General features: G+C 45.9%; 1 protein-coding gene across 3 annotated transcripts in view; it reads right to left on the bottom strand.

Moving 5' to 3' along the window:
* Positions 1-13,407, bottom strand: part of WWP2 (WW domain containing E3 ubiquitin protein ligase 2) — a 172,642-nt gene that overhangs the window by 141,187 nt on the left and 18,048 nt on the right. For all 3 annotated transcript variants that reach the window (XM_032284332.1, XM_032284334.1, XM_032284333.1), the window contains exon 2: positions 6,239-6,323. In XM_032284332.1, the coding sequence (XP_032140223.1) occupies positions 6,239-6,308 (70 nt within the window). In that variant the 5' untranslated portion in view covers positions 6,309-6,323. The remainder of the gene's footprint in view (positions 1-6,238; positions 6,324-13,407) is intronic.

Here is a 13,407-nt window from a genome sequence, read left to right as displayed (position 1 = left end):
GCTTTGCCAAGGTGACAATGATTTTTAAAGACTTCCACCAGCTGTTTTATAGAATGCACCAAATTCTACATTTATCTGATTGTGAAACTGCCTTTGCAAAACTATGGCAGAGAAGTCCAACACAGTTGACTCCATCTTACTTCTGATATCCAAGCTGTCCTTGGTCATTCATTCCTGGGCATGGGCCAAGCTTATTTTGAGAGAAATTTATAGCTTTATTTTATTTATTTATTTATTTTTGAGACAGGGTCTCCCTCTGCCGGCTAGGCTGGAATGCAGTGGTGTGATCTGGTCTCACTACAGCCTCCACCTCTGGGGCTCAAGTGATCCTCCCACCTCAGCCTCCCAAGCAGCTGGGACTACAGGTGTGAGCCACCAGGACTAGCTCATATTTGTATTTTTTGTAGTGATGGCATTTCCATGATGCCCAGGCTAGTCTCAAACTTTGAGCATGAGCTCAAAGCAATCCACCGACCTCAGCCTCCCAAAGTGATGGGATTACAGCCATGAGCCACTACACCCAGCCTATAGTTTAATCTTAAAGCAAGGATAGCTGGGCATGGTGGCTCACGCCTATAATCCCAGCACTTTGGGAGGCTAAGGTGGGTGGATCGCTTGAGGCTAGGAGTTTGAAACCAGCCTTGCCAACTTGGTGAAACCTCATCTCTACTAAAAATACAAAACTTAGCCAGGTGTGGTGGTGCACACCTGTAGTCCCAGCTACTTCGGAGGCTGAGGCACAAGAATTGCTTGAACCTGGGAGATGGAAGGTGCAGTGAGCTGAGACTGTGCCACTGCACTCCAGCCTGGGTAACAGAGCAAGGCCCTGTCTCAAAAAAAAAAAAAAAAAAAAGGAAGGCCGGGCGCGGTGGCTCACGCTTGTAATCCCAGCACTTTGGGAGGCCGAGACGGGTGGATCACGAGGTCAAGAGATCGAGACCATCCTGGTCAACATGGTGAAACCCCGTCTCTACTAAAAATACAAAAATTAGCTGGGCATGGTGGCGCACGCCTGTAGTCCCAGCTACTCAGGAGGCTGAGGCAGGAGAATTGCCTGAACCCAGGAGGCGGAGGTTGCGGTGAGCCGAGATCGCGCCATTGCACTCCAGCCTGGGCAACAAGAGCGAAACTCCATCTCAAAAAAAAAAAAAAAGAAAGGATGGTAATAGCCCTCCCCAAAACTAAACCACCTTTGTAAAACTAATGAACAGCCACAAGGTTAAGGTTATGGGAGGGGTTTGAATCCTAATAAGAGGTAGGTATAGTTGCTATAATCCCTTACGCTCAGGAGTCATGTGACAAAAGGTCACAAGATTTGTGACCTCTGGCCAGGTGTGGTGGCTCACACCTGTAATCCAAGCACTTTGGAGGCCAAGGCGGGTGGATCACCTGAGGTCGGGAGTTGAAGACTGGCCTGACCAACATGGTGAAACCCCATCTTTAAAAAATAAAAATAAAAATAAATAAAAAAGATTTGTGACCTCCCCAATTGCTCCTATATGTAACTCTGCTACTGCAGAACCTAAGGTCTTTTGAGATTTTTTTCTGACTTTCTGGCAACCCACTGACCTTGCCTGGGCCCATGACTTGACTCATGATACAAATCGTCCTGTAGCTTCACCCAGAAGCGGACTCAGCATAGGAGGACCATTTTCTACACCTCTATAATCCCATCCCCAACCAATCAGCAGCACCCATTCCCTCGTCCCCTGCCTGTCAAATTGTCCATAAAAACCCTAATCTCTGAGCCTCCAGGGAAATTGATTTGAGTGATAACTCTGTCTTCCCATGTGGCCTGTTTTGTGTCAATTAAACTCTTTCTCTAATGCAATGCTTCAGTCTTAGTGAATTGTTTTTTCTTTTCTTTTTTTTTTAGACAGAGTCTCACTCTGTTGCCCAGATTGGAGTACAGTGGTGCAATCTCAGCTCACTGCAACCTCCACCTCCTGGACTCAAGCAATTCTCTGCCTCAGCCTCCTGAGTAGCTGGAATTACAGGCACCTGCCACTGTGTCCAGCTAATTTTTTCAGTGTTTCACCATCTTGGCCAGGCTGGTCTTGAACTCCTGACCTCGTGATCCACCCGCCTCGGCTTCTCAAAGTGCTGGGATTGCAGACGTGAGCCATTGTGCCCAGCAGTGAATTTATTTTTTCTGTGCAGTGGGCAAGAAGAACCCACTGGGTGATTACAATTGTTTCCTTATGATTAGACTCAGTTTAAAGGCCAGGCACAGTCACTCAACCTGTAATTGTAACATTTTGGGAGTCTGAGGTGGAAGGCCACCTGAGCCCAGGAATTCGAGACAAGCCTGGGCACCACAGCAAGACCCCATATCTACAAAAAATAAAATATTAGCCAGGTGTAGAGTGGCTCACACCGGTAGTCCCAGTTACATGGGAGGCTAAGATGGGAGGATCCCTGGAACCCAGGACGTTGAGGCTGCAGTGCGCTGTAATTGTGCCACTGCACTCGAGCCTATGTGACAGAGTGAGGCCCTGAATCAAAAGAAAGAATAATACAGCATAAGTTATGTCGTGTACTTCTTATCACATACATTAGGTTGTCCTGCGATTGGGGGTACCAAGTTTGAACACTTGCTTAATGTGGAGTTAGCCAGGTCTCTCTACTGACACATTTGTAACTTACCATTAATTGGCAGGGTGGTATTTTGAATGTTTCTTGTTCTTAAAAGACAGGCCAAAATAAAGGCCTCAAGACAGAAGCAAGTTTATCCAGAAAGTCTCTTTCATGAAATGTATCTCTGGCTGGTGGTGGTGGCTCACGCCTGTTATCCCAGCACTTTGTGAGGCCAAGGTGGGCAGATCACCAGGTCAGGAGTTCAAGACCAGCCTGACCAACATGGTGAAACCCTGTCTCTACTAATAGAAAATGAGCTGGGCGTGGTGGGGAGCACCTGTAATCCCAGCTACTCATGAGGCTGAGGCAGAAGAACTGCTTGAATCCGAAAGGCAGAGGTTGCATTGAGCCGAGATCGTGCCACTGCACTTCAGCCTGGGCAACAGAGTGAGACTCTGTCTCAAAAAAAAAAAAAGAGCCGGGCGCGGTGGCTCACGCCTGTAATCCCAACACTTTGGGAGGCCGAGGCGGGTGGATCGCGAGGTCAAGAGATCGAGACCATCCTGGTCAACATGGTGAAACCCCGTCTGTACTAAAAACTACAAAAAATTAGCTGGGCATGGTGGCGCGTGCCTGTAATCCCAGCTACTCAGGAGGCTGAGGCAGGAGAATTGCCTGAACCCAGGAGGCGGAGGTTGCGGTGAGCCGAGATCGCGCCATTGCACTCCAGCCTGGGTAACAAGAGCGAAGTTCCATCTCAAAAAAAAAAAAAAAAAGAAAAGAAAAGAAATATATCTTTATACACGGAGTCATGACTTCATGTGGGATTTAGCTTTTAAAGTCAACAAATAAGGCAAAAATCACATAATGACAAAATTATATGCTGAGAAAGCTCTTAAGAAGGGACCACAATAGACTGTGGCATCTGGTCTCTCGATAAGTTCCAAACAGCCCATTTTTTGTTTTATTACACTATGCTTTTCAGAGATCAATTTATCAGTGTTCCTCTAATAAAATACCAAATAAAATAGCCAGCCTACATTTAAGGGCCTTGATGCATTTAAAAATATAGCTTAAAACTTTAGGGTCACTCTATGGGCAGGCAGTGGAACTGGAAACCACACAGTCACACCCCACAGGTTACACTATCAGCTTTCTTCAAGAAATGCAAGGGAAAAAGAACCACCTGCATTATATAAATAGTTACTTCTCTTTCTCTCTCCACCCACCATTTTCTTGAATGGTATTACCGAATCTCTGTAGGTTAAATATGTGTATAATGCCTGGCCAGGCACCGTGGCTCATGCCTGTAATCCCAGCACTCTGGGAGGCCAAGGCAGGTGGATCATGAGGTCAAGAGTTCGAGACCAACCTGGGCAATATAGTGAAACCCCGTCTCTACTAAAACTACCAAAAAAAAAAAAAAAAAATTAGCCGGGCATGGTGGTGCGAACCTGCAGTCCCAGCTACTCAGGAGGCTGAGGCAGAAGAATCATTTGAACCTGGGAGGCAGAGTTTACAGTGAGCCGAGATCATGTCACTGCACTCCAGCCTGGGTGACAGAACAAGATTCCGTCTCAACAACAAACAAACAAACAAAAAAGATTAGTCGGGCATGGTGGCACACACCTGTAATCTCAGCTACTTGGGAAGCTAAGACAGTAGAATCACTTGAACCCAAGAGGCGGAAGTCACAGTGAGCCAAGATGGCGCCACTGCACTCCAGCCTGGGCGACAGGGTGAGACTCCGTCTCAAAATATAATAATAATATTAAAAAGTAAGAATTTTGAACCGCCTGTGTATATTATATAAATAACATTTGCATTTCAAAAATACTCATGAAAAATATTCTCAAGAGATACCATTTTGCCTCCAGAGGATCAGGCTGAGGGGCCTGAGCTCAGATACTGGGCGCCACTCTCCCATCTGTGACGACTGCAGAGCTATGGAACCTGAAGCAACATCCTTTCATTCAGGCACTATTTACTGGGGCCCCACTATGTGTCAGGCACTGTTCTAGTGGCTGGGGTAGTTCACAGTGACCAAAGCAGACAAAAATCTCTGTTACTGTGGATCTTACATTCTACTGAAGGAGAGGAACAAATGACATAAATTAATTAAATAGCGACAAGGGCTGAGAAGAAAAATATAAAGGGAGGAAAATAGATGTGATGAAGTCAAGGAGGAAGGTGGCCTTGGATCAGGGGATCAGAAAGAGGACAGCTTTTGAGAAAAGGCCTAAAGAACTAAGGAAGCGAAAAGCATTCCACTCAGCGGAAACAGCAAGTGTGAAGGCCCAGAGGCAGACGCCTGCCCAGGGTATTCACTGAAGAGCAAGGAGGCTGGCCCAGAGTGAATGTAAACCAGGAGCAGGAGATAAGAAATGTGGGATAGGGAAGGGTCACACCACATGGAAGCCTTGACTTGTATTGTGCAATGGAGCACCCTTGAATAGTTTGAGCAGGGGCGTTACAGTCACAGCTCACTGCAGCCTCGTATTTCTGGGCTCAAGCAATTCTCCCGCCTCAGCCTCTGATTCTTTGTAGAGACAGGGGTCTCGCTCTGTTGCTCAGGCTGGTCTCAAACTCCTGGGCTCCAGTGATCCTCCTGCCTTGGCCTCCCAAAGTGCTGGTATTACAGGCATGAGCCACCTCACCTGGCCCCAGTTTACATTTTAACAAGACCGCTGGCTGCTGTGTGACCGAAGGAGGGCAAAGTGCAGAAGCAGAGAGACAGGACAGGAGGCAAACTCCTTAACCCAGGGTGGACAGAGTGGTGGCCTGGACTAGGCTGGGACCTAGTGGTGGTGAGAAGTGGCTGAATTTTTAGTGACACATTTTGAAGATTGAGTCAACCAGATATGCTGATGGGTTGGATACAGCTGTGAGGAAAAAAAAAACCCAGGAGCTCAGCTATAGACAGGCTAAATTTTAGATGTTTACTAAATATGTAAGTGAAGGTAAAAAGCTGGCTACTGGATATAAATCGGGAGTTCAGAGGAAAAGCCCAGGGGAGCGATCTCCTATCGGCGGCATTTAAAGCCATGAGTTTGGATGAAGTACCTAGGAGTGAGTGTAGGTAGCAATGAGCCTGGGGCATGAAGAGAGCACCATTTTATTTTTTTCAGTTTTTTTTTATTTTGTTTTGTTTTGGGGAAAGGGTCTCTCCCTCTCGCCCAGGCTGGAGTGCAGTGGTGCAATCACAGCTCAGTGCAGCCTCAAACTCCCACGCCCAAGCGATCCTCCCACTTCCGTCTCCTCAATAGCTAGGACCAGCTTGTATACACCACGATGCCCGGCTAATTATTTTATGTTTTGTAGATACAGGGTTTCCCTGTGTTTCCCAGGCTGGTCTTGAACTTCCGGGCTTACAGGATCCTCCTGCCTCAGCCTCCCAAAGTGCTGAATTACAGGCATAAGCCACTGCGCCTGGGCTGAAATCGCCATTTTAGACAATTGTTAGCCAAAAATGCCTTATTTTCCTGCTCCTTTATTTTCTTTCTTCTTCGAGAGTCCCAGCTACAATATGACAATCCTCTGAGAATAAATAGTTATACTCGTAAGCTATTTCACAAAATGTTGCTCTTCAGACAACGGTGTAGTTAGATTCCCCCCTTCCATAGCCATTGACAGGATAAAGACTTCACACAGTGCCACTCACCCTTCAAAGTGAGCTGAGACTTCTCAAAAGGCAGGGCCACTCCTGCCCGGCTGGAGCTGGCAGATGCCATATCATCACCGTGAAGCTGTAAGACAAACAGAAAAGAGAGTTTAGAGAATATCCGACAAGAAAACTGAGGAGCTGAACTCAATTTTAATATTTAAGCTTAAACAGACAGAGGCAAGAAAATATAAACATCCAATCAACTGCAACCAGGCTATAGTTTGTTTTATAATGTACTTATTGAAACTGGATAGGTCTTGGGATAGATTAGAAAGGACACAGGACTGTTACAGCAAAGTCTAGAGGAAGGACAGTCTAATTAAAGATATCTTCAAAAAGAACATCACAGATTAACAACAGAAAAGGCCAGGCACAGTGGCTCACGTCTGTAATCCCAGCACTTTGGGAGGCCAAGGGGGGCAGATCACAAGGTCACGAGATCAAGACCATCCTGGCCAACATGATGAAACCCCATCTCTACTAAAAATACAAAAATTAGCTGGGCGTGGTGGTACACGCCTGTAGTCCCAGCTACTCAGGAGGCTGAGAAGGAAGGATCGCTTGAACCTGGGAGGCAGAGGTTGCAGTGAGCTAAGATTGCACCATTGCACTCCAGCCCAGTGACAGAGCAAGACTCCGTCTCAACAACAACAACAAAAACAACAGACAGCTAATCTAGGGTGCTACATGTGAAAGAAATTTCTGCAAAAACCTCAAGGAGGGTCTCTGGCCAAATGAGTGGAATTTGATCGTAATCCTTGCTAAAAGTATAATGCAAAATAAATAAATAAAAGGAAAGGGAAAACAAAAAGACAACTAATAGAATTCTTTAAATGGGTAGGCCAGGTGCGGTGGCTCACATCTGTAATCCCAGCACTTTGGGAGGCCAAGGTGGGTGGATCACCTGAGGTCAGGAGTTCGAGACCAACCCGGCCATAATGATGAAACCCCATCTCAACTAAAATATAAAAAATCTGTAGGGTGTGGTGGTGGGCGCCCAAATTGCAGCTACTCAGGAGTCTGAGGCAGAAGAATTGCTTGAACCAGGAAGGTGGAGGTTGCAGTGAACTGAGATCACACCACTGCACTCCAGCCTGGGCAACAAAGTAAAATTCTGTCTCAAAAAAAAAAAAAAAAAAAAAAAAATCTTTAAATGGGCATCATTTGCCATCAGGTGTCCCTGTCACTCCATCTTGCCTAGAAGCAAGTCTATCTTATACGTTGAATGAATCCTTTTCTTGTATGTGATTTTGGAACATCATCATTTATCATCTGAAAAATACTGGTTCAGTGAGTTATGCAGATTTTCCAAATGTTGACACATTTCATTATGCAATATCCAAAAATCACACTGGTGAATGTCACCACTTGTCTCCTCAGATAGGTCTTTAGGCACTGGGAAGCCACTGAGCTCTTGGAAGTAGATATAAACATTCCAAAAGTCTAATTTTCACTTGAAAATTCATATTTACTCCCTTTCCTCCCTCCTTCCATCATCTCTGCTACTTTGTCTTTTCTTTTTTTTTTTTTTTTTGAGACAGAGTCTCACTCTGTTACCCAAGCTAGATGGATGCAGTACCAAGATCTCAGCTCACTGCAACCTCCACCTCCCAGATTCAAGTGATTCTTGTGCCTCGGCCTTCTGAGTAGCTGGAATTAGAGGCACCAACCACCACACCTGGCTAATTTTTGCATTTTTAGTAGAAATGGGGTTTGGCCATGTTGGCCACACTGGTCTCGAACTCCTGACCTCAGGTGATCCACACACCTCGACCTCCCAAAGTGCTGGGATTACAGGTGTGAGCCACTGCACTCGGCCACTCTTTTTTTTAAAAAAGAAAAAACCCAAAAGTCTCCTATTTTATCATTGGTAACAAATACTGCGTTGTTTTCCTTGAAGTGTCGGGCTCACTTCATTCGTTTTCAAGAAAAGGCTTGCCAAATACACAAATCTAGTAACACATTTGTCTGTTAGTTGTTTAAGTAAAAATGGTACTTCACCCAAAAAGCAATTAATTCAACTCTCAATTCAAACAACCGTGCTTCCTCCAACACACCATTATACTTCAACAGGCAGCAGGAGGGCTTTTGGAGAACTGCCCACTTCAGCACACAGAATATTAAAAAGACGTGCTCAGGAGTCAAGACTTCATAAAATTAATGAATTTTACCATTTCATCAAGGACGTTCTTAGGTGAACCTGGCTTTTTCTTTTCTTTATACTGAGAATGTGTGGTGAAGAATACCATGACCACAGCAACAGCCCAATTCATGCTAGCACCAACTGCTTTACTCACCTTTGCTTCTGGACCATTAGTACAAAAGGGGTCACAATGACAAGGCAAAGTGTTCATTCATTATGAAAATAGTTTCAGCTGGGAGAGGTGGGTCACGCCTGTAATCTCAGCACAAGCTATCCTTCTGCCGCAGCCTCCCAAAGTGCTGGGATTACAAGCATGAGCCACTAGGCCTGGCCAAAATTCCTGTTCTATTCAACATTATTAATACCTTCTATCATTCAATTTGTATGTGTTCGAGCACTCTTTGACACCAGCCTGGCCAACACGGTGAAATCCCATCTCTACTAAAAATACAAAAATTAATCAGGTGTGGTGGCGGGTGCCTGTAATCTCAGCTACTCGGGAGGCTGAGGCAGGAGAATTGCTGGAACCTGGGAGATGGAGGTTGCAGTGAGCCGAGACTGCGACATTGTACTCCAGCCTTGGTGACAACAGCAAGACTCTGTCTCACAAATATACATATATATAGTTTCAACCCTGCAAAACCGTAAAAGAGTCTGGGAGGCCTCCAGATGTCTGAGGACCACACTTGAGAACTGTTCCCGGGCCGGGCATGGTGGCTCATGCCTGTAATCCCAGCACTTTGGGAGGCCAAGGCGGGCGGGTCACGAGGTCAAGAGATCAATGCCATCCTGGCCAACATAGTGAAACCCTGTCTCTAATGTAAAAAAAAAAAAAAGAGAGAGAGAGAGAGAACTGCTCCCATTAAATTCTTATGCTTTTGTATCTTACATATTTTAGAGGTGGCATCTCACTCTGTCACCTGGCTGGAGTGCAGTGGCAGGATCATGCTCTCCGCAGCCTTGAACTCCTAGACTTGAGCGATCCTCTCACTTTGGCCTCCTTACTGAGCAGCTGGGACTACAGATGTGCCACCACAACTCCACCATTTTTTCATTGTTGTTGTAGAGGCAGATTCTCACTATGTTGCCCAGACTAGTCTCCAACTCCTGGCTTCAACCTATCGTTCTGCCACAGCCTCCCAAAGTGCTGGGATTACAAGCATAAGCCACTAGGCCTGGCCAAAAGTCCTGTCCTATTCAACATCATTAATACCTTCTGTCATTCTATTTGTATGTTTCCTCTCTCCCTGACTTCCCATTTTCTTTTTTATTCTTCAGTATTACTATTATTAGAGGTACTATTTAGACTGTCGGGCCCAGGCTAGAGTGCAGTGGCTATTCACAGACACAATCATGACTCACTGCAGCCTCGAACTTCTGCACTCAAAGGATCCACCTGCCTCAGCCTCCTGAATAGCTGGAAATACAGGCTTGTACCACCAAGCCCAGTGCCTGATGTCTTATCTTAAGGAGCTGTTCAGCTTTAAGACGTGGTTATTGCATTGATTGGGAGAAAAAAGAAGAAAAAAAAAAGGCATGGTTATTAACTAACCATATTACTGTAAAAACCAAAGCCCTTGGCTGGGCACAGTGGCTCACCCCTGAAATCCCAACACTTTGGGAGGCCGACAAAGGTGGATCACTTGAGGTCAGGAGTTCGAGACCAGCCTGGTCAACATGGTGAAACCCCATCTCTACTAAAAATACAACAGTTAGCGGGTGTGGCAACACACGCCTGAAGTCCCAACTACTCAGGAGGCTAAGGCAGGAGAATCACTTGAACCTGGTAAGCAGAGGTTGCAGTGAGCTGAGATCACCTCACTACACCCCAGCCTGGGGGACACAGTGAGAACCCATCACAAAAAAAAAAAAAAAAAAAAAAAAAGAAAAAGAGAACGAAAGCCTTTTATATAAGAATTAAATGTAGCTACAGGACAGGCACAGTGGCTCACATCTGTAATCCCAGCACGTTGGGAGGCTGAGGCAGGAGGATCATGTGAGCCCAGGAGTTCAAGACCAGCCTGGGCAACACAGTGAAACCTTGGCTCTATTTTATAATTTAAATTTAAATAAATGTAACTACAGCTAAGTGACAATGATTTTGACATTTCCCATAGCTAAAGTCAAGCAATTTCATGCTTCAAGATTTTTAGCAAACTCAGACAGAATATGTCTTATTTATGAGATATATCCCATTTCCAAAAAGATTTAAAGTGGCTAGTTTTTCTAGACTAATCTGTAATATGCATTTTACTTCCGGTGGAAACCTGTGAAATGTTACTTAGCAAATGGAATACAATACCAATCTCTTCTTATCAAGAGCTCCAGAGAGACCTCCAGGTTACCAAATCCCATAGTGATTCTCCATCTCCTCTTACATGACTGACCTATTGGCAGCATCTGACACAATTGATCACCCTTTAATCCTTTAACCACTTTCTTCCCTCCCAGGACACTGCTCCTGCCTGACCCTCCTTCTGCCTCACCTGAGCCTTCTTAGTTGACTCCTGCCCCCTCCTCAACCTCAAGCCATCAGTGTCCCACAGCTCAAGCACTCTGCCTCTTCTCAGTTACCTCATCCTGTCTCAAGCTTTGAATACCATCCCTTTGTTTATTCATTCATTCATTCACTCACATATTTGAGATAGAGTCTCCCTCTGTTGCCCAGGCTGGAGTGCAATGGCACAATTTGGCTCACTGCAACCTCCGCCTCCCAGGTTTAAGGGATTCTCCTGCCTCAGCCTCCAAAGTAGCTGAGATTACAGGTGCATGGCACCACAGCCCAGCTAATTTTTGTATTTTCAGTAGAGAGAAGGTTTCACTATGTTGGTCAGGCTGGTCTCGAACTCCTGACCTCAGGTGATCCTCGTGCCTCGGCCTCCCAAAATGCTGGGATTATCAGTATGAACCACTGAGCCTGGCCTATTGAATACCATCTCTTTGTTGATGACCCCATATGGGTGTGTCCAGCCCTCAGCCTTGAGCCTTTGACCCTCAGATCCACTGGCCTAGTGACAAGATTGAGCTTCTGATATTTTCCCTCAAACCTGTTCCTCGGTCTTCCCTATCTCCGTTCCTGAAGCCTTCCATCCTGCAGTACAAGCCAACTCTCCGGGGCTAACTTCCTCTTTGCTTCTCACACCCCACATTCAATCTGCTGATAAACTCTGTTAGTTCTACAATTTTTTTTTTTTTCAGATGGAGTCTAGCTTTGTTGCCACACTGGAATGCAGTGGCACAATCTCAGCTCACTGCAATCTCCACCTCCCGGGTTCAAGTGATTCTCCTGCCTCAACCTCCCTAGTAGCTGGGATTACAGGCGCGTGCTACCACATCCAGCTCATTTTTGTATTTTTAGTAGAGATGGAGTTTCACCATGTTGGCCAGGATGGTCTCCATCTCTTGACCTTGTGATCCGCCCGCCTCAGCCTCCCAAAGTGCTGGGATTACAGGCGTGAGACACCAGGCTTCGCTGGTTCTACCTGTAAAACACTGCCAAGTTCAACCACATCTCACCACCTCCATTGTCACTCACTTGGATTATTGTTTTTTTCTGTTTCTGGCCTTTGCCCCCTTCAATCTAATCTCTGAAGTCAGCAATCAGAGTAACTTTTTTTTTTTTTTTTTGAGACGGAGTTTCACTCATGTTACCCAGGCTGGAGTGCAATGGCACGATCTCGGCTCACCGCAACCTCCGCCCCCTGGGGTCAGGCAATTCTCCTGCCTCAGCCTCCTTAGTAGCTGGGATTACAGGCACGCATCACCATGCCCAGCTAATTTTTTGTATTTTTTTTTTAGTAGAGACGGGGTTTCACCATGTTGACCAGGATGGTCTCGATCTCTTGACCTCGTGATCCACCCGCCTCAGCCTCCCAAAGTGCTGGGATTACAGGCTTGAGCCACCGCGCCCGGCTCACATTTTTTAAAAATATAAGTCAGATCATGTCATTCTGATGTCCAAAACCATCCAGCAGCTTCCTGTCTACTATGATTTGAATATGTTCTCCAAAGTTAATGTGTTGGGAAATTAATCTTTTTTTTTTTTTTTTTTTTTTTTTTTTTTGGTGGAGGGACGAAGTCTCACTCTGTCACCCAGGCTAGAGTGCAATGGCACAGTCTCAGCTCACTGTGGCCTCTGCCTCCGGGTTTCAAGCAATTCTCCTGCCTAGGCCTTCTGAGTAGCTGGGATTATAGGTGCCCACCACCATGCCAGGCCAATTTTTTATTAGTAGAGATGGAGTTTCACTATGTTGGTCAGGCTGGTCTCGAACTCCTGATCTCAGGTGATCCACCTGCCTTAGCCTCCCAAAGTCCTGGGATTACAGGCATGAGCTACCATACCCAGACCTTTTTTTTTTTTTTTTTTTTTTGAGGATGGCGTCCTGCTCTGTCTCCTAGGCTGGAGTGCAGTGGCACGATCTGGGCTCACTGCAACCTCAGCCTCCCGGGTGAAGCAATTCTCCTGCCTCAGCCACCCTAGTAGCTGGGATTACAGGTGCCCACCACCATGCCCAGCTAATTTTTGTATTTTTAGTAAAGACAGGGTTTCACCATGTTGGCCAGGCTGGTCTCCAACTCCTGACCTCAGGTGATCCACTCGCCTCAGCCTCCCAAAGTGCTGAGATTACAGGCGTGAGCCACCATGCAGGCTGGGAAACTTAATCTAACAGTATTGAGAGGTCGGGCCTTGAAGGGGTGATTGGATCATGAGGGCAGACTAATGGCTAGGGTGGTTACCTCAAGATAAGGTTTGTTATAAAAGCAAGCTCAGCGCCTCGAGTTCTCTCCCACTCTCCTGCCTTTCCTTCCACATGGGATGTGGAGTACAAAGGCCCTTGCCAGGATGTGGGCCCTCCACCTTGGACTTCCCAGATTCAAATAAAAAGAATAAATCTCTTTTCTTCATTAATTACCTACTGTCTTTATAAATTATCCCATTTCTATTACCCAGTTATGGAAACACAAAAGGGACTAAGACACTATCTAAATCAGAGTAAAAGCCAGCAGGTGCAGTGGCTCATGC

This window comes from Sapajus apella, unplaced genomic scaffold, assembly GCF_009761245.1.
Source record: "Sapajus apella isolate SASKATOON/1434 unplaced genomic scaffold, GSC_monkey_1.0 scaffold15, whole genome shotgun sequence".
NCBI lineage: Eukaryota > Metazoa > Chordata > Mammalia > Primates > Cebidae > Sapajus > Sapajus apella.
Note: the sequence above shows the minus strand (reverse complement) of the source record. Positions and strands in the feature narration are given on the sequence as shown.